Consider the following 27,629-nt stretch of genomic DNA (forward strand, 5'->3'; position numbering starts at 1 on the left):
GTGAATGAATGGACAGTGACCATCACCTTTCTTAGGTCTCCTAGTAGGTGCGGTCATCTCATTTACAACAGTTCTGAGAAACTGAGACCCACAGAAGGAAAGCGCTTTGGCTCAACCCAAGGAAACCTGTTTCAGAATCTGCTTTTCACTAAAACTCCCTCGCTGCACACATGAGTGAATAAATAAATGAATGTCCCTTTCACCAATAAAGAAGGACCGGCCCTGAAGGGGTGACTTCCCTAATTACAAAGCAGCAGTGTTTCACTGCTGGTCAGCTCTTTTGATCCTCAGTCCAGCACTGCTAACTAGCACCAGCCTGTACTCCGGGAGTACCTGGGCAGGCTCTGGGTCCTCCCGCGTCCTCCATGGAGCCAAGCTGCCTTCAGCCCACCCATTGCCCCTATTCCTCTTGCTTCCCATTTTCCAGAAGTGGCCACAGTGAAAATAGCCCAGGATGAGGGTTGTACGTTTGCATCTCAGTTTTGCTCTTGTCCTGAATGAAGGTCAAGAAAGCTCTTTAAGCCTCAAGTTTCTCTCTGGAAACTGGAGAGAGCACCTGCTTTTCACTTGTGAGGAATGATTGAGTTTAGGTGTGGGGAGGGTCTGGCAGGGTCCTGGTGACTGTTAACTGCCCCCTCCCACAGATCAACTAGCCACGAGCCTGAGCAGCCATGGGAAGGGACCACATGTGCCACTCTGGATGGGAGCAGGTCACAAACACATGGCTGGGTGGGGACCACTGTCGGGTGGGCATTTGCCTTGTCCAAAGTGGGTAGCTACTTATCAGTTTCTTTGACTGACTCTTGCTACTGAGGGACGTAGCCCCAGAGTGACCAGAACTGAATTCTTCAACAGAAGCCAGGAATTCAGGTTTTCATGTAAAAGCTCCTGGTTTTTAAGTATCGGCTAAGAATTACATTTTTTTTTAATAACATGGATTAGCCCAAACCAAACACAGTGACAGGCTTATTCAGTCCAGGGCCTGCCAACTGCCAGCCTCTGCTGGCCGAGGATCAGGTCCTATTGGAGGAGCCGATCATGGATTTATTTCTTCAGCCACTGATTCAACAAATACTTACCGACCACCTACTGCATGGGAGGCTCTGTGCTAGCAGTGCCGTTCTCATCAGAAGCAAATAAAAATCCCAGTTGCCTTTTTGGAGCTGATTTTTACCATGGCTCTTACGTTCTGCTGGGGCCACTGAATGTTTGTGACAATGACAGTGACGCTGTTATTCCTCATCCTCTTCTTGGGAATGTTTTAGGGGATCAGTTCAAATAGCCATGGAGCCCATTTGTACCAACGGGCAGCCACTGGTGGTCCTGGACTCAGGCGCTGGCCACTGGCAGGGCCACAGGTTGTCTTTGTTCATCCAAGATCAAGCCCAGGTCCGCAGGGCTGTGCTGCCACTTGCCTTTACGTTAGGCTGTTAAGAGTTTGCAGTGAAGATGGCCATGGGAAACCCAGTGGTGCTCCCCACTAGCAAACACCTTTTGGGGCAAAAAGGAGGACCCTTTAGCTATGTGGAAGCCACAAGCTTCCCTGAAGCATTCCTCAGGGTGGAGGGGAGGGATGCCTCCCCACCCACTGCCCCGGCTCAGCTGCCCAGTGGACTGGTGCACTCAGGAAGCTGGTTACCAGAGGTGACCTCCCACCCACAGGTTCTCAGCTCTGTCCTGGGCCTTGCCCTCAGCCTCCCCTCTGACCCTGGGCTGTCCCCAGGCCTGGGCCATCTGGTTTGTGGCTGTTCATATGTCCAGCTTTTGTCACTGGCCAGTCCACCAGAAGACCATGCTGGGAAAACACAGCCTTATCCTTCTGTGGGGTATGTAGGTCATGGAGCAGTGGTCAGGGCTCAGGTCAGTACTGCGCTGGTTTCTGGGTCCTTGAAGTCTCAGCAGCAGAAAGACCAGATGCGACCTGCACTGTTGCCCTCAGGCACCCAGAAAATTCAGAGGAGGTTACTCAGGAAAATCCCAAAGACACTGCCAGGCCCCTGGCTAGGAGTCGGTGCCCTCTACCTGGTGTGTTTTAGTTAAAATGACAGCTCTGAAGCCCTTCCAAATTGAGCTCCCCCTTCACTTTTCTTCTGAGTGTTGAGTGGCATTCTTCTCTGCCCAGAGCCCCTTAAGTATGACCTGGGGGTGTAACCTGGACTTGGGGTGATCTGGTCTGAGGTATGTATGTAGAAGGTTCCAGAGTGTTTTAGGCTCCAGCTGAATTCCCGAAGACCCCTATATAATCTAGGAATGAACATTTCACTGGACACAGTCACAGATTAATTGCAGGGTGAGGTCTCTGAGCAGAGCACCTGTCTCCCTCCTCTGTCTCTTGCCAGGTCGCCTTTGGTGTGGCCTGTTTCCCTGTGGCAAGCATCCTTTTTGGTTGGGAGACCAGAGGGGTGTTTGGTGCCTAGGTCTCTGTGCTGCTGGCTCTGCTAGGAGAGCCGGTAGCTGGTGCTGGGTGGGGTCTGGGCTCTGGGAGGCAGATTCTACAGGTTTCCCCGAGTCACAAGCCTGGCAGCCTGCGGGCTGTGAATCCCTTGCCACCGCAGGGCTCACTTTCACCAGCCCCTCCTCCCTCAAAGCTGTTAGGCAGCTGCAGGGCAGCATCTGAGCCAGGGAGAGGGCTCCTCAGGCTCCAAGGCACCTTTAGCCTGAAGGCTTTTAAAGGTGACTCATTTTGTGAATGGCCTGATTGCCCTGGTTTCTGATTCTGATTTTTCTTTTCCTGCCTTTCTGTCTTCCTTCTGATTTTTCTCATTACTCTTCCTATTGTCATACTTAACTGAAATCCAGTCTGAGTCTAAATACTACCCAGGAGCAGGCTGATGCTCAGGCTGATGAACACTGAATTTTGTAGTATCAGTGGTCAGAGAGCAAAACCAGTCCACAGAACTCACTGTGGAAATTTTCAGACACTCTCCACCAACCATCAGCACTTTCATTTCATCTTTTCCCTTCTTTCCCCCGTTTGGTGGAGTTTTTTAAAGCCAGCTCCAGATATGACATGGTTTCATAGGTACGCACTTCCTTATGTAACTGTAAGCAGCATTTAAAAAAAAACAAAAACACAGTCAACCAAACAACAAAGACAACACCTCAGATAATCTTTATAACACCTAATATTAACAGTTTTTAAAATTTGGATCCAAGTAATGAACACCTTATTTGGAATACACATTTCTTAGGAATTATTATTATTTTTGGGGGAACTCTTCAGTGATCAGTAGTGCTAATGCTGTTGCTGAGTACCTCCGGTGGGTTCTGACAATTACCCTCACTACTCACCATTTCCCAGTAGGGTGTTTGCCCATTTTACCCAAGCATCGGGGGATTTAGCAGTGTGACCCCCAGGTCATGAGAGCCCAACTGGACCCTGCTCAATTGCTCTGCATAGTCTGGTCAGTGGACCAGGGTTTTCTGTTGGCAAAGGGGCCATGAACACATTTTTTGTCTTCGGTTGTTTACTTGCAAGGCATCCTCTGCAGAAAAGTTTGGAAATCGTTGCTCTGAACATTAGAACGCCTGGGGCGGTGCGCGCGGTGCCCGCGTGTTGTTAGTGCTCGCTGGGCTCAGCTCACGCCTGCACCCGCTGCGGTGCATTTGAATGTGCTGTTTTTCTGTGAAGCAGCAGTGGTTTCAAATATGCTGCAGCTGCTAGAGACAAGCTCCCGTGGGAGGGCACATACATGGAGGGTGGTGTGGCCCCGTTCCCAGGCAGGTCCATTCTGCATTACCTTGCCCCAGCCCCAGAGGCAGGTGGTGCTGTGATCTCCACTAACAGGGGGGCAGCAGGGCTCAGAGATGTCTCCACTTTCCCAAGGTCATATGGCTAGTAAGTGGCTGGGCAGAATGCAGGCTTTTCAGCTCCAGGGCCCTGGCTGCCAACCATTGATCTTTCACGGCATCGCTGTCTTCTGTGTCCCTCTCCCCCTCTTTTTGAGGTCCTGCTTCTGGATCTTTCTATGCCAACATTTTACCCTGAACTATTTCAAATATACAGAATGGTTGGAAGCCTAGAATGATCTCCGACGTGCTCCTCCTAGACTTAGCCATCAACTTTTTATCGTATTTGCTACCTCTATTTGTAGGCTTACATATATATTTTTCTGAATTATTTGAAATTATGTCGATGGCACACCGTGATCGTGAATCCTCCAGATTCAGCTGCTTCTAAACAGAAGACAGGGTCTACACACCCGTGTCCTCACTGCGCCAGGGAGTGAGTCGTCCTTCCTGCTCTCATCTGATACAGTTCATTCTTCAGTCTCCAGTTCCTCTCAGTCCTCAGAGTTTTATTATTATAGTTTTTGATTGTTTTTTTTTTTTCCTTCATTTTTCCAGGACCCAGTCAAAGCACACATGCTGCATTTGGTTGTTTTTATCTGTTCAGACTTTTGAAATCTGTAACCTTCCTTTTACCTTTCTTCCTTGGGTTTACCTGATCAATCCTTGAGGACATTTTTATTTGTTCCTCTGTCACCCTTGGGCCCAAGGCTGGATGGATACATGCTTAGAAGGAATGCTTCATGGGGTGCCCCGTATGTACTTCAGGTCCCTCTGTTGGCACAGAAGGAGGGTCACGGGCCTGGAGAAGGTAGAGAATGCATGTTGGTGCCCTTTTCCTAAAAGCTGAAGAGCTGGGATGAGCAGGAGGGTCTTTTGAGTTGGCGGCTTTGTTTCATCCAGGCAGCCTGTTCCTCAGCTTCTCTCTCCAGTCATTTTGATTTTTGGCCCTGAGAGCCGGACAGACAGACATCTCCAGACTTGGCTCACACATCCCACCAGTGTCATGCCACTCAAGCCATCCCACCGTGGCATGTTCAGGAGAGTATTGCGGTGGGGGTATATCTCCAAATTGCATCCTGTTCACCCTGGTGTGGAGGAGGGATTCCCGGAGTTCTGGGATGCCGTAGGCAGCACCCAGTGCTGGACAGATGAGGTCAACAGCAGTTTGTTTGCTACGTACACTGACAGCCCCAAGGAGGACCCTGCATGACATTCAAGGACACATAGGCACAATCAGGGGCTGTGGGAGGCAGGCTTTGCGGTATCAAGAGCCTGGGGTACTCTCTGGTTCCCGCAGGAGGGTATGATTGGCTTGTATGGATAATCATGTGGGTCGGCATGAACTGAAATCCACTCTTCAGGGACATGCAAGAACTGTGGCTGGTCCCCTCAGTAGGAAAGGCTGTTTGGCTAGGGGATGCTGTTCCCCAGAGGAACTTGTGGTTAGGACATGTGAAGCCCTTCTGGTTTCAGATTTCAAGGTGGGACTTAATTTTAGGCTTTTCGCTGCCCATATTAATGCCCCTCTGAGCCCTGGCCATAAGCTACCTTGGTTAATATGCACACCAACCCTGCCTGGTGGGTGCTGTTATCAGCACTACTTTACAGATGAAGCAACAGGCCTGAGAGGTGATGTGGCTGGTAAGGGATGAATGGAAACCCAGCCTGGCCAGCTGCCCCAAAGCTGGGCCCCACCTTTGAAAGAGAGGAGACGGGACAGGGTCCAGGCTCTGCCTTGGTGGGCACTTACTTGTGTGAAGCGTCAGCCTTGTTTCTTTTGGGAGGCTGATCCCAGAGTGAAAGAGACACCCCCATGGGGTGGGAGTCCCTGGGCTGTTCCTTCTCTGGTGCCGGCAGGGCCCAGGTATGCAGTCTCCCTTCTCCAGGTGAGGGTGGATTGTTCTATTAAATCAGCTGCTGAAAATGGAAGGGGCCGCTTGAGTGACAGGTGGGAGGGTGTCAGTGGGAACAACTTCTTGGGTCTTTTCTCTTTCCACTTCCCTCCCAGCACTTCTTTTCTCTCCTCCCCTCCTTCCCATCAAACCTCAAACTGATCTCTGCATAAATCTGATGGCAATTGTTTTCCAGCTGATAATAGAGATCAACTGGGTGCCACACCTGAGTGAGGCCACATGTCTCTGTCTGTAGTTGTGGAAGTTTGTCTCTTTTTAAAGTAATTGCTGATGCCACTGAGTGACCTTGACCTCCTCCAGTTTCAGCGTAGGCTTTGAGGAATGGTGGGCACTGTGAGGCGTCGCGCTGGGTGGCTCAGGCAGGGCACCCCATGCCTCGTGGTCTCAGTGCCCTCCTTTCTAAGATGGGAAGATTGGCACTTCCTGCCTCAGCAGGTTATGTGAAGATTAATAAAAAAAAAAAAAGCCACGTTGAAAAGCATTGAGTGAAGAGGTTGGCCCAGGTGGCTCCAATCGTGACAGCTAGTTATGGTTGTCCTCTAGTTGTCACTTTGTGTTTGGGGATCACCAGCTGCAGTCCTGACCAGGGGCAGGTGATGGGTCACTGGCCCACAGAAGAGTCACCAGTACGTTCTTTTTATAACTGCATCCCACCCCCAGTTCCCAGGACCAGTAAAAAATTCAGTACACCCCACCCCTGGCTTCCAGTCCTGTGCTGCTGCTGATCACATCCTGCCGCTTGTGAGCGTTCTCCCCTTTCCTGGGGAGGCCGGCTGGGGAGGAGAAGTGAAGAGAGCAGCTGGGAGAAGCTTTACTGTTGCCCTCCCTTGGAAGGCTTTTTGTTTATTTTGTTTTGTTTTTTTCTTTAGAGCTCAAGAGTTGGAAGTAATTTTCTGGGCCATTGTTTGCTCATAAAATGGCCAAATGATGAGTGTTGTTGTGGTCATCCTGGGGGCAGGGGCGTATGCAGACTAGAGAGCAGAAGTGACTTTTCTTAAGCTGTCCAGCTGGCAAATGCCCAAGCATGGATTTGAACCAAGTCTAATGATCTTGGTTAGTTTATATTTCTGTATAATCTATGAGACTCGTGGCTGGGAAGGGATGGAGAGGACGGTAGCACGCGGCTTCTGGCCCCCTGGAGTGTCGCCGATCTTGACAGAAGCCTGTTGTCAAGGAAGGAGGGCTAAGGGTCATTGGCAGATCCACAGAACCTTTTAGAGGGTGGCAGGGAAACTGGGGCTTTGAGAACTTCACTTCCTGAGTCAGAACAAGTGCTGGGTGACAGTGGCATCACTGTCCTTGAGCAGAGACTTGCTATTCTTGCTAGGGTGATTGGTCATTCTTCTGGGTTCCCAACTTTGGGCTGAATCTGTTGCCATATTCAGCATGTGACAGTGGTGGATACATAGGCGGAAACCTCCCTAGAGGACCAGGGTCCTCACCAGCAGCTCTGGGTGGGCCATTTTATAGGTTCAACTACTGAGGCACAGCAGACCAGACATCTCAAAGCACAGTGTTGGCAGTCTTTTATGTGGACGACCTTCTAAAGCCTATAACTGAAGGCTCACCCCGACTCTAGTCCTCCCAGAGTGAGGGCTGTAGTTTCACTCAGTGTCGTAGGATGGTACCTGACATCTCATATACACACAGTGAATATTGTTTGAGCAAATAAGCAATTGACAAAGATGATAGTTCACTGTCTGTCCCCAACTGTGCCCTTTCTGCCTACGTGGCTAGATAAATCCCTGAGGCTGCTCTGGAAATGCAACTGACCCCAGGGAGCGTGGCATTGAGTGTGTGGGTATGTACCTGGGTGTGTACTTGTGGATGTCAGTGTGTGTGTGCGTGCCTGGGTGTACACATGTGAGTGTAAGTGGAGTGCTTATCTGGTGAGAGTCTAGATGCTGCTCCCCCTGGAGCCTAGGGTCCTCCGGGGCAGAGCTGTGCTCTTGCTTATGCCAGGCAGGTAAAGAGCCTGGTGTTTTCCCACCGGTGCCTGGATTTGCATCTGCTGCTTGTAGGTAAAGATTCAGGTGACCAGGAGGGGAGGCAGGCGGTGAGCTCATGATTGACAGGAGAGAGAGTAACCCAGCACCTAGGTCTGCGCAAGGGAAGAGGTGCTTAGTTTTCTGCTGTTTTGCTTTGACGTCCGCCTACTTCAGCTCTGCCTCCCTCTCATTCTTTGTCAGCATCTGATTCTCCTTTGCCTCTTTTCCATTCCAGTTAATTTTAGAGGATTCTCCCTGCATCTTAAAATACCCCAGGCTTTTCCTGCCTTCTGCCTGCTTAAATTTGGGCTTAAGGTGCATGCCATGTTGTATGTTTGTGCATGCTGTGTGTATGTATAAGTTTGTGTATGTTGTATTATGAGATGCAGCTAAGGAGGATTTAAGCATCTATACCATGCTTGAACTGTGAGTGAATTAAAAAGAGAGTTGCTTATATAAAATTAGAATTATGTCTTTGAACTTTCATTATGTGTGTTTTCCAAGTTCTTCAAACTGTATCATGAGATAACCAAGGAGAACACAAGCAATACTGTCCCCACTGTGCCATTTAAGACATGAGTAGATTAAGAGAATTATTTGACTCTGACAGCAAACAAACAAAGCATGAATTCTACAAAAACCCGACAAGGTACTCGACTTTGGACCATTGTGGTTTTCATGAAAGAAGATCATGTGTCTAGTTTAGTAGCAACTCCACGGTTTCCACACAGACATTTGACTTACACACTTTAGACATTGCATATGTAGTTTGAATTCCCCCGAAGTGGAACATTGCCAGCAGCAGGTCACATCTCCTGAGTGCTTATAAGGAGGGAAGAAGTCTGTGATCTGGGGGTTAGACTGGCACTGGCTGCTGAATTGGGGTTTATTTATTTATTTATTTTTAAGAATATTTATTTTTTAGTTGTCGTTGGACACAATACCTTTATTTATTTGTTTTTATGTGGTGTTGAGGATTGAACCCAGGGCCATGTGTGAACATGCTAGGCTGGCGCTCTACCGCTGAGCCACAACCTCAGACCCTGAATTTGCGTTTATTGATAACTGTGAAGATAATGTTGCTCTTACACCTGTGCAAACTCATAAAATAGCATTTTTCTCCTTTTAAATGATTAATGCATGACATGTTAGATTTGCTCCTCCTGGCACAAGGCTGTTCCTTCTGATGAGGGTGTAGAAGTCTGACCGACTCCCAAACATACTGTGCCACCCAGCTGGGCCAGTGACACATGATTGAATGCACAGGGACCTGCATCAGGCACCTGATCACTCCAGCTCTTCCTCCCCAGCTGAGGCCCTGCAGATGGGGACATGCCAGTCACAGTAGAATAACAGATCTGATTTGAGCCTCCAAGGGGCTGTGTACTGATGGTTTAGAGTCTTTTGGACGTTAAGATGTTTTCCTTGGCACTGTATTTATTGGAAATAAGAGGAATTAAGTATTTTTACATATTGGCCAAGGGTCAAAGAAGTGTTATACTTTCTTCAGCCTTTTCTTGAAAACTCAAGGACATTGGTCACTGCACTGGCCAGGAACATGCTGACACTCTCAGGAGCGGCTGGTGCAGGTGGCCATTTTCCACTTCACCCACGGGCCCCAGATTCCTGTGTCTCGAATTTTCAGTTTTGATTTTTATAATTGTGTTTCCTGCCATTCCACAAGTGGGGCTTGAGGTGAGGTCAGATTGGGCAAGGACGTGAGCTTTCTAACACCGAAGTCGAGCAGGAAGTCGGTGGCCCCCCCAGATCCCATCCATCCTTTCCAGCCTGCGTGGGAAGGGCTTGTTGGACATGAACTCTTCTCCCTGGAGTGTGGGGAGTAGCATTGACTAGGATGCTTTGCAAGGTAGGATTGAAGAATTTCTATTGTTTTATTTTGATGTTAACCAGCTGAATGTTGATTTTATAATTAATGAGTGACATGGAGTTTCTTCTAAAATCACCTGGTTTTATTTACAAAGGGATTCCGTCTAAAGAGCTAATGGTGCAGGTGTAGGGGACGATAAGACAAAACTGGCCAACCTGGTCCTTAAATGGCCCAACCTGGGAAACCCTGGCTTTTCTGGGAGCACTGAGTCTCAATCAAGCCAAGGAGTGCACGTGCAACCCCTGCGAGCCTTGTCAAGTGCAGTTCTGATTATGTAGGTGTGGGTGGGGCCCGAGATTGCCAGGTGATGCTGACGCCCTGGCCTCTTGTGCCCAGGATTTGGTCAGTGGACCAACAGCATCGCCTCAGAACATCAGCAGGAAGCTCACCTGGAAGACCAGCTCCCAGGCCTTTCTCATGTCTGGATTTGCAATCACAGGACCCCAGGTAACTCCTGGGCACTTTGAAGCTTGGGACCCACTGACCTGGTCCATTGTTGGAGGCTCAGTGTGCACGGAGCCTGGGGAAGACATCACTGCAGACCACGCCTTCTCTCCTCCCCTGGCTGCAGGGCTTCTGCATCTTGATTTCCAACCCACTTCCAAAGAGCTTGCAGCAGGATGTTTTCAGGTCCAGACCCACCCTCTCTTGGAGCCCCTGTAATGGCTCCAGGGAGTCCCATTTGTCCGTGCTCCCTCTTTGCCTCCACTTGCTTCTTTAAGACCCAGGTCCTCTGAGCAGCTGCCTTGCAGTCTGGATTCCCAGAGGCAGGCGCTGGGGGTGGGGTATGGCTGGAGAAGGGACATCCATCTTTGTTGGTCCTGCTGCTCCCAGAGCACATAATTTGCTTGATAGATGTGTTCTGACAGCAGCTGCTCTGGGTAGGGTGAGGGGTTGTGCAAAAGGCTGGGTACATCAGGCTTTAGAAAAATTGAGACGAGGAAGGTAAAACCTGGGAGACAGACAAGGTGAGGAAGAAAAGTGCCCAGGCATGGTGTGCCCAGTTCCCTGCCCCATGGCCTGCTGTGGGGAGGAAATGGCAATCCAGGCTCAGGGGCCTCAGAACAGGGGCTATGTGATTATTATAATAAATGCCACTCTGTGTGTGGCAGATTGTGTTTCAGAGGTGACTGGGGCCATGTCCCACATCCACTTGATTTTCTGTCTGGGCTCTCGCCACACCATAGTCAAGAGACAGAGATATTTCTTCTGCTTTGAATCTAGCTGGACTTACGTCTCAACTCCTAACTAACAGAATGTGATAGGAATGAGACTACAAATCCTGAGGCTAGGTCAGAAAAAGCCACTCAGCTTCGGGCTGCTTCTCTTGGGACACCAGTTCTGGGGGAAGCTGGTGACCATGCAGATTCTGACTACCCCAGGATAGCTGCGCTGGACAGACGTGTGTAGGTGCTGGGCTCCCTGCTGACAACCAGCATCAAGGACTGGCCATGGGGGTGGCCATCTTGAAGGGCAGCCTAGACCTGCCCTCAGGTGATCACAGCCCATCCGATGACTTGTCCTGTGACCACAGGAGAGATTCCGAGTGGGAACTGCTCAGCTGAACCCCTGTCCGTTTCCCAGTCTACAAATTAACTTGCAAAGTAAAATATTTTGGGATTATGTGCTATGCAGCTTTAGTAACTGGAGCCTTCTGGAAGCTGGAGCTATAAGTCAGTCACGGGTACTTAAAAAACATTTTTCAAACAAAATTCATTACATTTCATTTCATTTAAAATGTTTTTAAAACGCTTGGGAACGAGGAATGGATTGTTACAAAATCAAATGGAATCATAAAAACAGGTAAAAACACACAGCTGTAGAACAGAGTAAAATGATAATGGTAATCAAGAACACTGGTTTCTGTTCATGTTAGGTATTCCATGTCTATTCTTTCATTTAGTTTTCATTCCATAAGATGTGTCCATTTTATGGATGAGGAAACCAGGGTGCAGAGATGTTAAGAAAGGGACTCACGTGGAGCCACACAGCCAGAGCCTGTACTGCAGAGACCAGAAAGGTCGTCAAGGAGGACAGCTAAGTCACCAAGCCTCCTCTCTTTGTAGATGAGGTACAGGCCTTGGGGTCGTGTAGTTCAGTGCTAGGGACTCTCAGCCCATCAAGATACCTGGGGAGTGTTTTAAAATCCACATTACCAGATCCTGTTCATCCTGTCTGTAGGTCTGGGGTGGGGTGTCTCCAGAAAGTTTTGACCATCTGCACTTGAGGTCTCTGATTAAGTCCGGCCTCCCCTGTTGCACCTGAGAACACCAACATCCTATAAGCAGAATTGGCTCCCCCTCCCTCCCTGCAGTACACAGCAGCTTAACAGGAGGGCTGGGGGCCAAGAGCAGGCTTCCTCATGCCCACACAGGGTGTTCCCCTAAGTTGTGCTCTGGAAGCATGGAGGGGTTGCAGAAGTTACTAGTTACTGCAGAAGTTACTACCAATGAAGGGATCTTCACGCACTACAATATGGGCAGCCTAGACCTGCCCTCAGGTGATCACAGTCCAGCCAATGACGCGTCCTGTGAACACAGGAGAGATTCTGAGTGACAATCTCTCCTGCAGAAGCCATGTTCTGGGTTTGGCTTGGTAGATGATTGGCAGAACCCATTCGATGATCTGGCAAATATTCACCAGGTGACTCCTACATGCCAGTTGGAGGTGCTGGAGGCACAGTGCTGAGCAGAACTGTCATGGGCACCATTTTATTCTTGAAATTACATAAAAATGCATGTTTTTAGGACAATACAGAGGAGAAGGTAGAAAGAAAGGGGAAAGGATGGAAGGAGGAAAAGACACATAAAGACAGACATTATGAATTTTTAGTTTCTTTTAAAACTGTGTGTGTGGCTGATCAAATTGAGAATATTACTGTTATGATTTAGATATGAAGTGTCCCCCAAAAGCTCATGTGTGAGACAATACAAGGAAGCTTAGATGTGAAAGGATCGGGTTACGAGAGCCTTAACCTAGTCAGTGCATCAGTCTTCTGAAGGGTTCAACTAGAGGCAGCTGGGGTGTGGCTGGAGGAGGTGGGTCACTGGGGGCCGACCTTTGGCATTGTATTTAACTGTGGTGAGGGGAGTCTCTTTCTGCTTTTTGGTGCCAAGTTCTGAGCTGCTTTCCTTCACCACACACCTTCTGCAATAATGTTCTGCCTCACCTTGGGCCCAGAGCAATGGAGCCGGCTGACCTCTGAAACCATGAGCCCCAAATCTACTTTTCCTCCCCTAAAATTGTTTTTGTCAGGTAATTTGATCACAGCAGTGAAAAATGTGCCTAAAACAACAGTGACACTATTCAGAGTCCCAAGCAGGTATTACCTTCTGCAGTGTCCCAGCCCTGCAGTGTCTGAGCCTCTACAGTGACCATCCTAGTGGGCTCTGAGCCTATAGCCCCTCCCCTCTACAAGCTCACAGTGTGGCCAAAGATTCAGATAGGTCACACCATACAGTGTCTTGTCTAAGACTGACACCAAGGATGTGAGTCTCTAGACTCTGGCCGGGGACTGGGGTGGCTTTAGGTTGTCTCTCTGTCCTCGTTTGCCCACAACTGAGGGTTTTCTGGGATCTGTGACTTTTACTGCTAAAATAATAAGCAAAAAGGGACTGTGGCCACCCTAGATGGTCCCTAGAAGAGAAGATAGCTCCCCTCCACCTTTCCTGACCCCCATCTTGGTTCTTACTACCCCTTTTCTAGGAAGCCCAAATTATCAGCCTTGGATGAGCTTTGAGGCCTTCCCTACTGCCCTTCTCTTGTCCATTCTGCAGGCATCTCCTGCCAGGACAGCTGCCATGACCCCTGAGCCATCCTCACCTTCCTTCTGTGCACCAAGTCCCACCCTCTCCACTGCCAGGGCCACCACTTTCAGTCCGATTTTTAATCCCATCTTCTGAATTTCTCATTGGCTTACCTGTCACTCAAAGCCTTAAGTTCTCCTGGCCCCGTGGCCCTCTCCAGCTGTCTGGAGCCACACTGATGGATATTGTCAGGTAAGGATTGAGCTGGAGGCCCGGGAGGTGAGATCCTAAGAAGCGAACTCTTTCAGCCTCTTCCCCCCCGCCACTGACTGTGACTGCTGACCGTTGCCCACCCAGTGAAGGCGCAACATGGGCGCCGAGTGCTGTGGGTTCTCAGGGCGTGAATGGGTTCTGGAGGAAGAAGAGGGGAGCAAATAGGATGCGGAAAGCTGTCATGTCAGCAGAACCAGAATACTGCCGTTCCCTTTCCCTTCCTGTCTTTCCTCTTCTCTGGTTTCTCCTGTCCCAGTCCACCATCTTCTCTTGGAAGGTTTTCATCCTGGCTCTGCCCCCTAGTGGTGGTGTGGTGGCAGCGTGGTGCCATCTGGGTACTGTAATGGGATTGAAGTGGGCACACCTGACCCAGTTGAACCAGGTGCTTCCTCTCTTTTGTTCCAACTCAAGCCCATTTTAGCCCCTGAGCCTCTGCTGCTGGTCTGGCTGGCTCCCATCTAAGCCACCACCTTTGAACTTCAGCTTGCGTTGGAATCCCGGGTTCTTAGAGTCTTGACTGTTCCTTACTTGTGCAGTGGGTCCTTGATGGCAGATGGAAACGGAAGATTCCACCATCTCAGAGACTTCTTTGACTTTCCCCTGTTGGAACTGGCTGAGAACCGTCATGGGGGCCACCTATTTTCCCTTCCCCTAAAGACTAGATCCTTCCCAGGGCATGCAGGAGTAGCCACCTCGGGGTTCTACTGGCAGCTACGGAATGCTCAGCTTTCATGTACTTTTCTTTGTTTTGTTTCAGTTTTACAGAGTTTTTGGACCCATTCCAGAGAGTCATCCAGCCGGAAGAGATTTGGCTCTATAAAAATCCTCTGGTGCAATCAGACAACATACCTACTCGCCTCATGTTTGTAAGTACCATGTTTTCATGGCCGATTTGACCCCTTTCCCAAGGAAGATGAACCAAATGGGTTTTCATCTGTGGTCTTCTAACCCCTGCTGAAGATGGTGAGCAGCTTGGAGTAGTGAGGAGAGCAAGCCATCAAATAAAAATTCACTCCCAGATCATAGTGGTGCTGCTCGGTGACATCAGCAGTAGTAATTACCCAACACTTTGGAAGGAGAAGGGATTCACTTCCCTGGGCTATGTCAACACTAGAAGCCAGTGACAAGAATTTTCTGTTCCCTCTCCTCTCAGGATAAGCCTTGATTTTTCCAAACTTGGGTGCCAGTTGCCCTAGTAGCTTTTCTGGTTTCAGCTGGTCACCTGCTGGTAAGGCTACCATATGGCTTAACCTCAGAAAGTTTCTTGTGTCTCTTTCATTCTAGAATAAATGTGCAAGCAACCCAATAGCTGGGGATATACTACAATTGTTTTCACCTCCTCCCTGTGTGTGGCAGTATCAACTGTTTACTCTTCATTTCCTGCACACCAGACCCTTTGCTGAGAGGTTAAGGAAGGATAATTTCCCTTGGTTCCATCCCATCTCAGTGAGGAAGGTGCCCCCACTGTCCACATGTTGCAAGTGCAGAAGGAACTTGCCTGGAGTCCCGCAGCCAGTGAGCAGCAGCGCCAGGTCCAAGGAGCGGCACTGGAGCTCAGGTCTGTGCCAGGAGGTTGCCCTGTAGGTTGGGAGCAGAGTGTCCAGGACTCCTTGCTGATGCTAATTAACCCCTGGAGAGTTGCCATCAAACCTCTCTGTAGCAGAGGAAATATTTAAACTTCCCCTTGTTACGGAACAGTAATGTAACTTTTGGATGGGCATCCTTGTGGCTTGAAGGTTATTCTTGATGACCTATCATTGTGTCCCGGCCTCTTGAGGTGGCTGTTCCAGAACATTCTTAAAGTACATGAGGGCCGCTTCTGCATTTAAAAAGAAATCCCTCTGATTTTATGGAGAGAATCTTGTGAAGTCATGATGATTAGAAAGATCTTTGTATCTGTAAACTCCCCCAAATGCCTATAACACCACATGAACATTAAAGATTGTTGCTATTGCTTTTTAATAATTACTTTTCTGCTGGAGAATAAACCAGATTTTTGTGCATGTGGTTGGGAGTGGGTTAGAACAAATAACTAGTACTACTGTTAAGACTTTTTCCATTTCATCTCTAACTCATCTTCTATACATTCTAGAAATGAGGGAATCCATGTGTGCCCAATGAGTTTATAGCCTTAATTAGGGGGAAGCTTCTATTTATCACTTACTCTCATTCTTGGTAAGATTTTACATTTCATGAAGTTTGTATGAAACACAATTTGAAGAGGGATGGTCATACAGATATTGTGAGAAATTTGTGGCTCTGTCCTGGACTTATGAACAATGGATTGAAGGGTAGATACAAATGCCACAAATATCCTGGCCATAGACACACACGGGTTGGAGCAATTTGCATGTTAGAAGAGGGAGAATGACTTAGGTCAGCGATTCTTGGAGAACAGAAGGGTTTCAGCCACACATGCCGATTCCCACTCTCTAATCTTATGAAGTACGTTCAGCCTTCTATTTTGTTAATTGTAGTTGATGAATTTCATGTATTTGGTCATAAGATTGAGTACAATTCCATAATAGTGTAAGAAAAGCAGTGGATACAACTGTAATAACCCACATCACAAGGGTGGAAAGTACTTTGTCATTCCATAAATTAGATTTGTTCTCCTGAATTTCATTAAGAATTTTAATATATCATTTGTCAGCTTTGATCCTTTAAAACCTTCCAGTGTTTGTAGAAGGGTATTTAATGGAGCACACATTTTCACTGGTATTTAAAATAGCCTGATGACTTTTGAAAGCTCAAATTTCATTATTTAATACATAAACAGAATCCTGGGTCTTTATTACTTTTGGTTGGAATGTTTTAAATCTAAAGGTGAACTTTTTAACTTTCCAACCAAGATACTTTTGAAAGGCAGCTGGTACTGACCCAGATGTTTGTTTATTGGGTGATTAGTGCCTTTGGAGGCTTGGGTGTGTGTGGGCGTGTGTGTATGTGTGTCTGTGTTTCAGAAGAGCCAGCTGGTCCTGGGTGACAAGAAAACCAACAGCATTGTGGTTAGGGGACTGAGGTACATGCAGTGCGTTAGGGGACTGAGTAACTGGTGATAAGGTCACCAGGCCCCTCCCAACTCTCATTTTCTCTGTCAGTGGAAGGTGGGGGTGCTTGGAGCCCATTCCAAGAGCAGGTTTCCTCAAGGATTCGGTATTCCTGCTGACCAGGGCATGGCTGAGGATGCTTTTTCAGAGCACTGAGTCTTGACTTGACATTTCCTGGTTGTTCCCATACAGTCAGCCACCTTCACGGGCAGCTGTGCTCAGAGCAGTCACAGTCCCTTGCTGAGTGTGGGGTTTGTCAGAGCATGTTGAAACCCCTACTTTTTGGTATAGGACAGCTCAGTTGGTATTTACTGTTGCTTTTCTTTCTGATACATTTTTAAAATTCTAATTAGTTATACATGACAGTAGGATGCATTTTGACACATTGTCCACAAATGGAGCACAAATTCTCATTCCTCTGGCTGTACATGGGGCAGTCACAACAGTAGTGTCATCATACATGTGTATAGGGGGACAGTGTCTGTCTGGTTCCACTGTCCTTCCCATCCTCACAGCACCTTCCCTCCCTTCTCTCCCCTCTGCACAATCCAAAGTTCCTTCATTCTCCCAGCTGAGAAGGATGGTTTCCAGTCTAGGGGAGGCGTAGGCCTGGACGCAGGCTAGCTGGTTCAGCATCCCTGGAAAACCTTAGAAGAGCAGGAGAGACTCAAATAGGAAATGGAAGTGGTAGTAGGTGTTCACAAATTTAAATCCACCCAAGTCCTGCCCTTTGCCTTTGTCTCTTCATTTCAGCTACAGTTTGCTGGATGTGCTCTTGGGATTTCACTGACACTGTGTTGCTTGGAGAGCCGGGGTGCCTGTTCTGGGAGAGGATGCTTCTAAGGAAGACAGAAGTAAAGTCAGATTTGTGCGGGGGAGGGCGGAAGGAAAAGAGGCAAGCTGGCTCCTGATGGACAGTTTAATTTGTGGGCTCTTCTCTAGAGTCTTTGACAGCTCTTTTCTTTGTGACGGGAGGTAATTGTATACCCACAGTGGGGCCTTTTCCAGGTGTCTGTCCTGACTCTGTCCCTGCAATCACTTGGTAGCACCCCTCTCTGTCAGATGCCATTTGCAGGCACCCTGGGCCCCTTGTGCTGTTGGACGTGGAAGCCCCTCTGCGACAGGCTCTCCTCTGGCTGACATTCTGACCTTGGGCTGCTCTGGCCCTGGTCCCTTCTGGTTGTTAAGGTTTTTGGCATCCTCTAGTCCTTCCCGCATCAGACATGCTGCTCCATGTTCTTTCATTTTCCGGGAGCATCTGGGGCAGCATGGTACCTGTGTCAGCACCGGGGATGACCCACATTCTGGGAGAGAGGCACTTCCTGGGGTGGTTTCATTGGTGGCTACACACGGTAGGGAACTAGCTGGGGACATGGGTCATTTAGGGTATGAGCAAAGTGACTGGAGAATTAGGCTCTTTCCCACCCTCAACCTCATTCCTGCACTTAAGTGCTCACTACCCAGATCTCGCGGCCTGGGTGGGCGGCTGAAGATGCTCTGATTCCACGTCTGGAGACAGGATCCTGGTACCCTCTAATGGTGTACTTTGGGTCGTTGTTAACACAGTTTCCCAAGAAATAGTGAAGTTGTAACCAACAATTAGCACTTGCTGGATGCGGCTCTCCTGGGCCGTCTGTAGGCGGTGGGTGTGGGCTCCAGAATGGCCACCTCCCAGCCTCACCTCCTACTGGCTTTGCAGGTTTGGGAAATCACCTGCCCCTTGCCAGAGCCTCACTTTCCTTCCTTTATCACTTTAAAGGTGGACTTTCATAACCGTCCCTGCTGGAGTATAGAGCATCATGGGGGGGGGGGGCAGACCATGAGGCTTCACTTGGTGTTGTGCCACATAATAAGGACTCAGTGGCTGTTGGTGACTCGAATGCTACCAGTGATGCCCTGCTCTGCATGTTATTATGGTAGGCCTGTGGTAAAGGAGAAAATGGAGACTCAGAGGCGAGCAGGTTAGGCAGCTGGCTCGAGGACATGGGTCAGTGTTGAAGCCCAGTTGGAATGCAGGCCTCCTCCCTGCGTCTGTCTGGGCTCAGCTTCTGGCCTGTAGAATAGGCATCATGCAGAAGCAGCCATGGTGCACCCTGCTTGGTGATGTCCATAGAGCATCTCAGTCCCAGGTGCTGTGCAGAATGTTTGGTCCTTTACACAAAGTTGCTCAATAATAAGCTATACCAGCCTCAGTTTCACCATCTGTGAAATGAAGCTGATGGGCAAAGGGGGTCACCAAAATTCAGGGTGTCTACCTGGGAGCTTGGTGGCCCAGTGGAGGGGGTGCTGGTCCTGCCAACTGTGTGCCCTGTGTGTTCCCTCATCTCTCTGAGCTTTATCTGCACATTGAAGATGTTTCCTCAACAGAGAAGTTAGAAGATTACGCACAGGAGAGGAGAGCCTGCAACACTCGCCTAGTCCCTGACAACTGTCGCAAATGTTTCAGTCATTTTCTTCCATGTCCCTGAAACAAGCCTCCTTGCCTTTCTTCTCCAACCAGGGCAGAAGGCATTTATTGTGATTTATTTAATGCTTCTTACTTTCTAAGGTGAGCATGGCTATAACATTATGGTTAAAAAAGTATAGAACTTGAACTGATCCCATTTTAGTACTTATTAACTGTGTGACTTTCAGCAGGTTATTTAACCTCTCTGTGCCTTAGTTTACAATGCACTAAATAAGGGCCTATTGCATAGGGTTGCAGTGACGATTGAGTGAATAAATTTGTGGGAAGTGCCTAGGCAGACCGTGATTCTTAGTTAGTCCTCAGCCCATGTTATTCTTCAGTATTCTAACCTAGGAGTGTCCATCAAATGGCCCCTGTGTCTCACAGGACATTTGGCTGGAGTTTACTCATCTCTGACCACTCCACTGTCCTACCCTGGACTTATCCTAGGGATTTCAGTCATGTCTGAAGCCCAAGATACATTGACAGAAGGGAGAACAGTCCCACAAGGATTTTTTCTGTCCATTTTTGTCCCCATGGCCACACCTGTGGGGAGATAAACGCGACCCCTCCCCACCTCCCTGTCCCTCTGCCTCTGCCTTGTGGGCTGCGGTGCTGGCCAGGCCTGGGAGGGTTCTCCTGAGGTTTGCTAGGTGGAGGGTGGTGCAGGTCCTCTCCCTCCTGCTGTTCCTCCCTCTATGTGGCCTGTGCCCCAGGAACATGTCCTTTTCCTAGGGTGTCCCTTCTGGGGCTCATCTCATAATTCCAACTCTGGATTGAAAAGCATTTGTCAAAAGGGGGTGAATGGTGAATGCAAATATGTCCCTCTCTGTCCCCATTTGGGCACTGTGCTGTCCAGGAAGAAGGAACTCAGTGGGGCCCAAAAATACTGTCCGGAGGTGGAGGGTCTCGCGTCACACAGCCACATAGGGCAGGCGCTTCTGCTGTGCCCCAGGTGGCACTGGTACCCTGTCTGAAGGCTGGTGTCCCCTTGCCTACCAGAGAAGCGCTTGAGATGGGAGCCTTGGACCCTCCTGGCTGCCCTCCTGGCTCAGGGAGCAGTTGATTGGTGGTTCTAGGAAAACACCCCAACAAATCTACCCAGGAAAGTTGAAAATGGGTTTAAATTAAGTCCACTGTCAGGGGGAGCAGGTCTGGGGATCCAGTTAGGAGCAGGGAGCAGTACTGAAAAAAAGCCCCTTGGCCATCGGGCCCCCAGCTGAGGTCACGGGTGGCTCTGATGACTCCCCAGCTCCCACACCTGGGTGGTGAGGCCTCCCAGCTGGGCCCTTCTGTGTGGGCTGGGGACCTCTTTGGACAGCCTTCAGGAGCCTCTGGATAAAGCCTTTCCCACTGATGTTTTATTCTGGGGTTTCCTGCCTATCCAGGATCATTTTGTCATATTCTCTTCCCCTTCATGTGTACGAGCTGGACTTGTTGGTGGGGTCATTAGAGAGTGAGTGCTCTTGTGAGTGGGAGCGTGTGAACTGATCTGTGTTGTCAAGGGCAGGGAGCTGGGCTTGATGTTTGGATTTGGGGGCACAAGGACTTCTTCAGCCATGACCATGACTGTGGATAAAGCAGACCAGTTACTGCTCCTCAGGCCCTGAAGGTACAGGTCCCGTCTCTGAGGTCTGTTTCTCAGTCACCAGCATCGGGACCATTTGACATGACTCCAGACTAGTCATTTGAGGTAGTCAGCATTAACAAGCCCTGGAGCTACTTAGGTGTGAACTTGTGGAAACTGGCCCGGAATCACTGAGTGAATGGTAGGCCTGGGGAAGGACCAATTCTGTGCTTCAGCTCTGAGCCATCTCTCAGGCATCCACCTTCTGCACCTGTGCCTTGTGCTCCTGCGTGCCCTGTGGTGCTGGGACTTGTCTGTTTGATGCTTAAACAGCCCATGTTATTCAGCACCATAGCTGATAAGGAGGGTCATCTAACCAGCCAATATCATTTGTGGCACAAAGACCTGGAGGCAGTAAGAAGGAGGGTTTGTGGCATCTGGTAAACTGTCTATGAAGACAGGTGCCCAAGAGGAGTCCCCAGAGTAATTCAGCTCTGCAGTCTGGTTGTGGTGTGTTGAGCATCTCAACTTATTTTGAAAGTCATGATCATTTTCATGAATTCTGTTTTCATTAAAAAAAAAAAAAAAAGCATCTTCCAGCCATGACTTTGTCCCATCAGGAAGCCTCTCTCCAAAGAGTGATATCTCCTTAGAGCACAGGTTAATATTTCAGAACTGTGAATGGTGCAGGTTGACAGGTGCCCCAGTCCATGCCTTGTACCACTGACTGCTGGGCCAGTCATGGATTGTGGGGAGTTCAGTCCCTGCTGACATGGTTAGCCCAAGAAGTAACATAAATACCTTTTTCTTGGTTGTTGAAATGTTTAAAAGCAACTTACTAATCACAGAAAGCTGGATTGAAGAGTCCACAGGGGAGGCAGAGAACCTGGTCTCCAAAGCCCGGCCTTGCGGCTCCCCTCCTGTGAGGACACAGGCACATCATTTAGTCCTGGAGCCCAGAGAAGATAGTCACAGGGCCATTCTGAGGACTCAGAGGCTATCAGCCTGGGCGCACCTGGCCTGGAACTGACCCACAGCAGGCTTTGCAATGAGGTTGATTTTCTTGGGGTCTCAGCAGCCGAGTTCAGTAAGTTTGTACCGAGTGTCTGTGGGGAGGGCGGGGAGGAGAGGAGAGGAGAGACTTAATGGGAAAGGACTAAATTCTGCTTTGGAGAAGGGATGGATGTTTCAACAAGAAAACCAGAGGGAAATAAATGGATAGACAGTTCCACACTCTCATATGGCCCAGAGACGGGGCTGGGGGGCCATGGGGAGAATACAGGGGTGTCATTTGTGATGATAATTCATGGTAGTTGTAGACTGTTCCTTTCTGTTTAAAATGTTGTCGACGTGGCTCCTACCAATGGCAACTCAGTTATAACCTATAATCAGACCTTTGTTTTTTCAAGTCTCTAATTCTGGAAATGAATCCTTCATTCATTTTTGTTTGAGGTCAGGAGTTCGGGCAGGGCATCCAACTAGTGAGTTGAAGTGAAGCTGACTGGAACTAATGATCAACTGGCCCTTCTGAAAGCAAACTGATGTCTTCACAAGGGATTATTTGTTATTTCTTCCAGGCAATTTCTTTCCTCACACCCTTGGCCGTTATTTGTGTGGTGAAAATTATCCGGCGAACAGACAAGACTGAAATTAAGGAAGCCTTCTTAGGTAGGGTATTCACAGTTCCTGCTTTAGGGGGTGGGACTGAGCTTAAGGGCATTGTCGCAGTTTAGATATCTCAGCTGCAGCTGGTCGTATTAAGCTCCGGGAGAAACAGACGAGGTAAACATTAAGGGCTAAGAGCCAATGTACCATTCCCAAGGAGGGTTTCCAGAGGGTGCCCATGCTCGCTGTCCTTGGTGCTGAACCTGGGCCTGATGTCCCCATCTGAACTCCAGGCCACTCAGACACGGAGGCAAGGTAGCTCTTGGCTAAGGCAGATGGAAACCTGAAACTTTGTCACCATGGGCTGTGCCATCTCACATTTGTGGCTCCTAGGCCCACACTCTGGGGGAATTCAGAAATCAATATTGGCTTCAGGCAAAAATGGACAAAAGCAGATGTCAAATAAAATAGCAATTGGAAACTTGCAGTCACTTACAGTGGGAGATGCTTTGGCAGTGGTTGCTATGTGGAGAGAGCTCCAACTTTGTCATTGATTATAATACCATTGTCATAGACGCTCCCCAGGATGAGCCATGTCCGCCTATGTCAAGAGTTTGACATTTTAGGGATAAATGTTTTTCTAGTCTTCGTAGTTATAAAATGCAGAGTCAATGATAGGATGAAGAGCTGCCAACATTGTTTGGCTTATTTAATAACCAGAATAAATTAACCCATAGCCATATCTTTTGATTCCAAGGAAAGCTAAATAAGGTTATTGGGTTTTTTTTGATAACTCACATAAAAGTTACCTATAACTTCACCTCAAAATTTATGTCTGGTGTTTGTGTAGACGCACCATCTAGTTAGGTAGTGAACCTGGAAGAATGAAACTTCTCACTCAACAATGTGTTTAATGGTTGGGTTGTGGGGAAATGAAACTAGCAAATGTGGTCCTCCTTTTTCTTGATAAGGTGCACAGAACAGTCAAGGGGCTTCCACCCTCAATGGCACAGATGTTGTTCACATAACCAGGCTTTAGTTAGGTCCTGTCCAGTTGAAAGGAATAGGATAACTACCCTCACAAATTAGCTTAAATGAATTAGGGGTTTAAATCCAGAGCCAGAATAAGCCATCTCAGGGACCTATAAGAAGAGAAGGGGAAACCAAGATATCTCACTGGGACTGGAGTGGGGAGCTAGGGCATCAAGAGGAGAGACCCACCTGGGCTCAGGACCATTGTCTGGACCTCCTGGCCTCACCCTCCTGCTGCCCAGACCTTTGGTTGATGTGAGGCTGGAGCTCCCTGTGGTGACTGTCCTGCCCCATGTCTGTCTGACTGCTCAGCTCTGGGGCCCGTCACTGACTTTCACTGTTTCTTGGTCTGGACTCTGACTCAGCTCATTTCTTCAGCCTGGACATAAAGTCCAGCCTGGAGTTGTCCTCCCACAGGTCAGCTGTGTGTCCCCAGGCTGCATCTGTGGGTTGGGTTGGGTCACACCGTCTTGGTCCTTTTGACTGAGGTGGCAGAAAAGTCAGTTTCTCCAACACAAGCACAGGGGCCTCCCACACAAGGCTTGAGCATCCTGGTCCCCAAACATCCCACCAGGAGCCATCTAGTTGGTCTAGAAGCCCTTCACTTCAGTCTTTAGTTGCTCCCCTGGCTCAGATCCACAGAAAAACGATGATGGGTAAGAACTGTCTTTCATGGTTGTGGTTACAATTTATAGCTGGCTTTTGGAGTTGGGCCATTGTGATGGCAGTAAGTAGCTCATGGTTACCTTCTATAGACACTTTCATTCTCAGCTAAATCTTCCTTATGGTGACATTTCAAAATTGAACACCAGAGTCTGTCTCCTATGTGTTAACTGGGAAGGTGGAATTGTTGAATGTTCTGTTTGCCTAAATAAATGAAAACCTGCTCTGTAAAAATGATGAAGAGCCTTCATTGTGCGCAGAGTTTCAAAACAACCTCTGTTCTTAGGGAGGGAGGCTGGAAGTAGCGGGTGAGGGAGTAAACTTGAAACACTAAGGACAGAAAAGAGTGTTTTCTAATGTCTGGAATTCAGGACTTCCTCAGTGAGGTGGTGTAGTGCTCAGGTCCCTTCCTTACTCAGGGGTCCTGGGAAGACTTAGACTTCCAAACCCAGGTGCCAAGTTTTCCTGATCTGCCTGTGCACACTGGCCCCATGTGTGCATCTGGGCCAGAGGAGAACAGTGAGGTTTCCCCATGCAGCCTTGGGCTTTCAGGCATTGGGCTGCAGAGCAACCCATCTGCATAATAGAGAGCGTGTTGCAGAAGGACTGAGGTCCGAATTTCCTACAACAAAATAAACAACACAGGCGCCCTAATCCTCTCTAATGCTTACAACCAGTGGTGCCTTCAATCTGGGTTCCAGCAAGCCAATTCCCAGGCCATGTCGCTTTAAAGTTCTTTATCAGACATAGTCTGGTTTGTCTTTCTGAGTTTTCTGTTAAACTTGCTGGGAGAAGCCGTAGAAGCCAGGCCCACTGGGTCGTTGTCAATCCACAAGCACTCCTGAGGGGGCCATTCACTTCCCTGCTTGTCCAGCCCATGGCAGCCTCTGGTATCAGGAAGGGTCCCTGTGTTGGTCCTTGAGGGTGTGCTGTTCACATGAAAATATCCATCAGGTCCGTGGAGCCTCCACACCAAGCACCATGACTCCAGGTTCCCGTCCGGGCTTCTTTAGGAGTCGGGTAGAAGTGAGGCTGCCAGCTGCTGGTGGTTTGATCACATCCATATATTTTCTAGCTCAGCTACTTCAAAGTTCTTGAAGAACCGCCCTGTGCTGGGGTAAGCCCACCAGGCTCATAGGTTGGGGGTATGCAGTGTGATGGATCAATGTAGCTGTGTATGAAGTTCACCAAGATTTATGAGGGGCGATGGGAGATCAGTTAGTGATGCTTGCTTCCAAAGGGTTTATCTGTGCTAAGGCCAACCTCTGGCCAGGACATACATGTGAGCTGAGCCCCCTGGGAGAGCAGCAGGGAGCCTGCCAGTCAGCCCGAGCAGGGGAGAGACCACAGTCTTGCCCTGCTCTCTCATAGCCTATTAATGACCATGGTTCTGGGAAAAAAATACAACCAAGAGAGCCCAGAGAGTTTTCTCTCCTTTGCAAAAGGGCCCTCTCAGCAGTGCTCTGAGCTTGTGAGATGGAAGAGAAGCCAGAATTTTAGGAAGAGGGGTCTGTGTGTACAGAGTGCTGTCCGTAGATCTTCCCCTGCTCAGATGCAGTTCACGCACCCCCTCAGCTGCATGCTCGGCGTGTTGGCGGCAGGGCCACGGTGCTGCCTCGCGCTCTGCCCTCCAGCCCTGGCCCATCCTCCTTTGCCACCGAGCTCAGACATGGCAGGTGTTTCCCCTCCCACTTCAGTGATTCGTTTCCACTTGACAAAGGTGTTCAATTCAACTTATCCCTACCATTCTCTCTGCTTCCTATGACTCATTAAGAGCAGGTAGTTTTGTCCCCATCTGGGTGGCCTATGCCCTCGGTGACCATCTCGACCATCCCACAGTACTTTCTGCTTGCAAAACAACACATTTGTCTCCCTCGATGGTCCAAATTGCTCTAGGCAGCTCCTTCCCGAAAATGCCTCTCCACTGCTCTGTTACATAAATCTCAGCGAGAATTGAACAGTTACTATTGGCCGGAGGTAAATGGTAGCTCGCGTGCTTTGTTGTTCAACAGAGCCATGGAACAGGGCATCGCTAAGCTTTTATTGCTTATGCAAGGCCTTTGACCTTCCGCCACATTGATGGGGATGACTTTGCCTTTTGTTCACTCTTGATGAACCACAGAGGGAGGGGTGAGGATTTTGCATGTCACTGGCACCCTTTGGATGATCTGTATTTCATCCAGTAAAGTCTTTCCAAGCAGCTTGGAGGAGGGCCCTGTGCTGTATACTTTAAAATAATGTACTCCAGAAGTTCTTCCTGTTCCAGATGGCAAAAACCACCACCTGGACAAACCTTCTCAAAATCCAGCGAGGTGCTTGGAAAAACTTCTCAGAAACAGTGACTTGTTTGATAACAAATGGGTGGCTGTCAGGAGTGATGGGTCAACAATGAGATAGTGGCCTGGTGGGATGTCCTGTTCTGCAGCTAGATTCCAGCAAGTGCTCTGGTTAGAATTATGCCTGAGAAGGTTGCCGGGAGGAAATAAAAAGTTATGTATCTTGCAACTAGTAAAAGAAATTCTACATGCTGTAGTATTAAATCTGTTTATATCAGGCCAGAAAATGATAGATGGACTCCTCTGTGATGTTGAAATTTTCAAGTCAAGGAGGAGAGATAAATTTCATGTCATATTCACTTGGAATTTTATGAGTCACCCTCCAAAGTCCTGCCCCAATTATATTTTTCTGTAGCAGCCTAGCTTCCCTCTTTTTTAAAGCACTGGTTCATATCTGTACAGTCATATTAAGTAGTAGTCTAAATGTTACAGTGATAATGGTGGTGGGGACCATGATTAATGGGGTGGGGACAATGATGGTGATAATAATATTGATGGTGATGATGATGATGATGCTGATAGTGGTGGTGATGATGATGGTGATGGTGGTGATGGTGATGATTTTGATTTGAGAGACAGCTGGTTATTTTTCTGTCTGTTGGTTTTGTTTTGTAGCGGTGTCCTTGGCTCTTGCTTTGAATGGAGTCTGCACAAACACTATTAAATTAATAGTGGGAAGGTAAGTTCCAAAAAGAAACAAATGGTGACTTAGACTGTCCAGGTCAACCATGTAGGAACCATGGCCACAGGATACTACATAGGACAGATCCTAGTTTTCCCCTGAGTTGTTGCCATTCTGGGTGTTTTTTTTTTATCATCAGCATAGGTCTTTTCTCTCCTTAGAATTGCAAACTTGCTATTTTGTAGAACAGATCAACAGTAAGGAACTGTCCACTGACCATACTTTCTTATGAGCCACAGCCTGCCACTGGCATTTCCAGAACCATCTACTGCTATCCCAGGGCCTCACCAGATACCTTCTCTCTTATCAGTTTTGTCCTCTGATAAATAAAAAAGGTTAGTTATTGTTCTCTGCATGATGAGATGTAGTTTGGCATTGAAATTTGGCTTAGGGCACATTTCTCTACTGCCCCTAAGACCTGATTTCTGTTCTACATTATCTTTCCTTGTCTGACTACTCTGGTGAAGAGCTAGTCTCTGAAGGCCCAAATTCAAGTCCTGGTCTGGACCCTGATGAATTGCTGGCCTTGGATAAGTTAGATCCCCTTTCCCAACCACAGCATTTATTAATTATAGACTTGGTAGAGGATGCTGGTCAGACATTGAGGGGTAGAAGATGGATAAAATTGAGCAGTGCTTGGCCTGGTCC

The 27,629-nt window shown here is 48.5% G+C and overlaps 1 protein-coding gene across 2 annotated transcripts in view; it reads left to right on the forward strand.

Moving 5' to 3' along the window:
- The window catches only part of Plpp4 (phospholipid phosphatase 4), a 112,949-nt gene that overhangs the window by 29,369 nt on the left and 55,951 nt on the right, over positions 1-27,629 (forward strand). The window contains exons 2-4 of one of the 2 annotated variants that reach the window (XM_048791312.1): positions 14,358-14,466; positions 22,241-22,331; positions 26,915-26,978. In XM_048791312.1, the coding sequence (XP_048647269.1) occupies positions 14,358-14,466; positions 22,241-22,331; positions 26,915-26,978 (264 nt within the window). The remainder of the gene's footprint in view (positions 1-14,357; positions 14,467-22,240; positions 22,332-26,914; positions 26,979-27,629) is intronic. The other variant, XM_048791313.1, reaches the window with a different exon arrangement.

The sequence above is a fragment of the Marmota marmota genome, unplaced genomic scaffold, assembly GCF_001458135.2.
Source record: "Marmota marmota marmota unplaced genomic scaffold, marMar, whole genome shotgun sequence".
In the NCBI taxonomy this organism is placed as follows: Eukaryota; Metazoa; Chordata; class Mammalia; order Rodentia; family Sciuridae; genus Marmota; species Marmota marmota.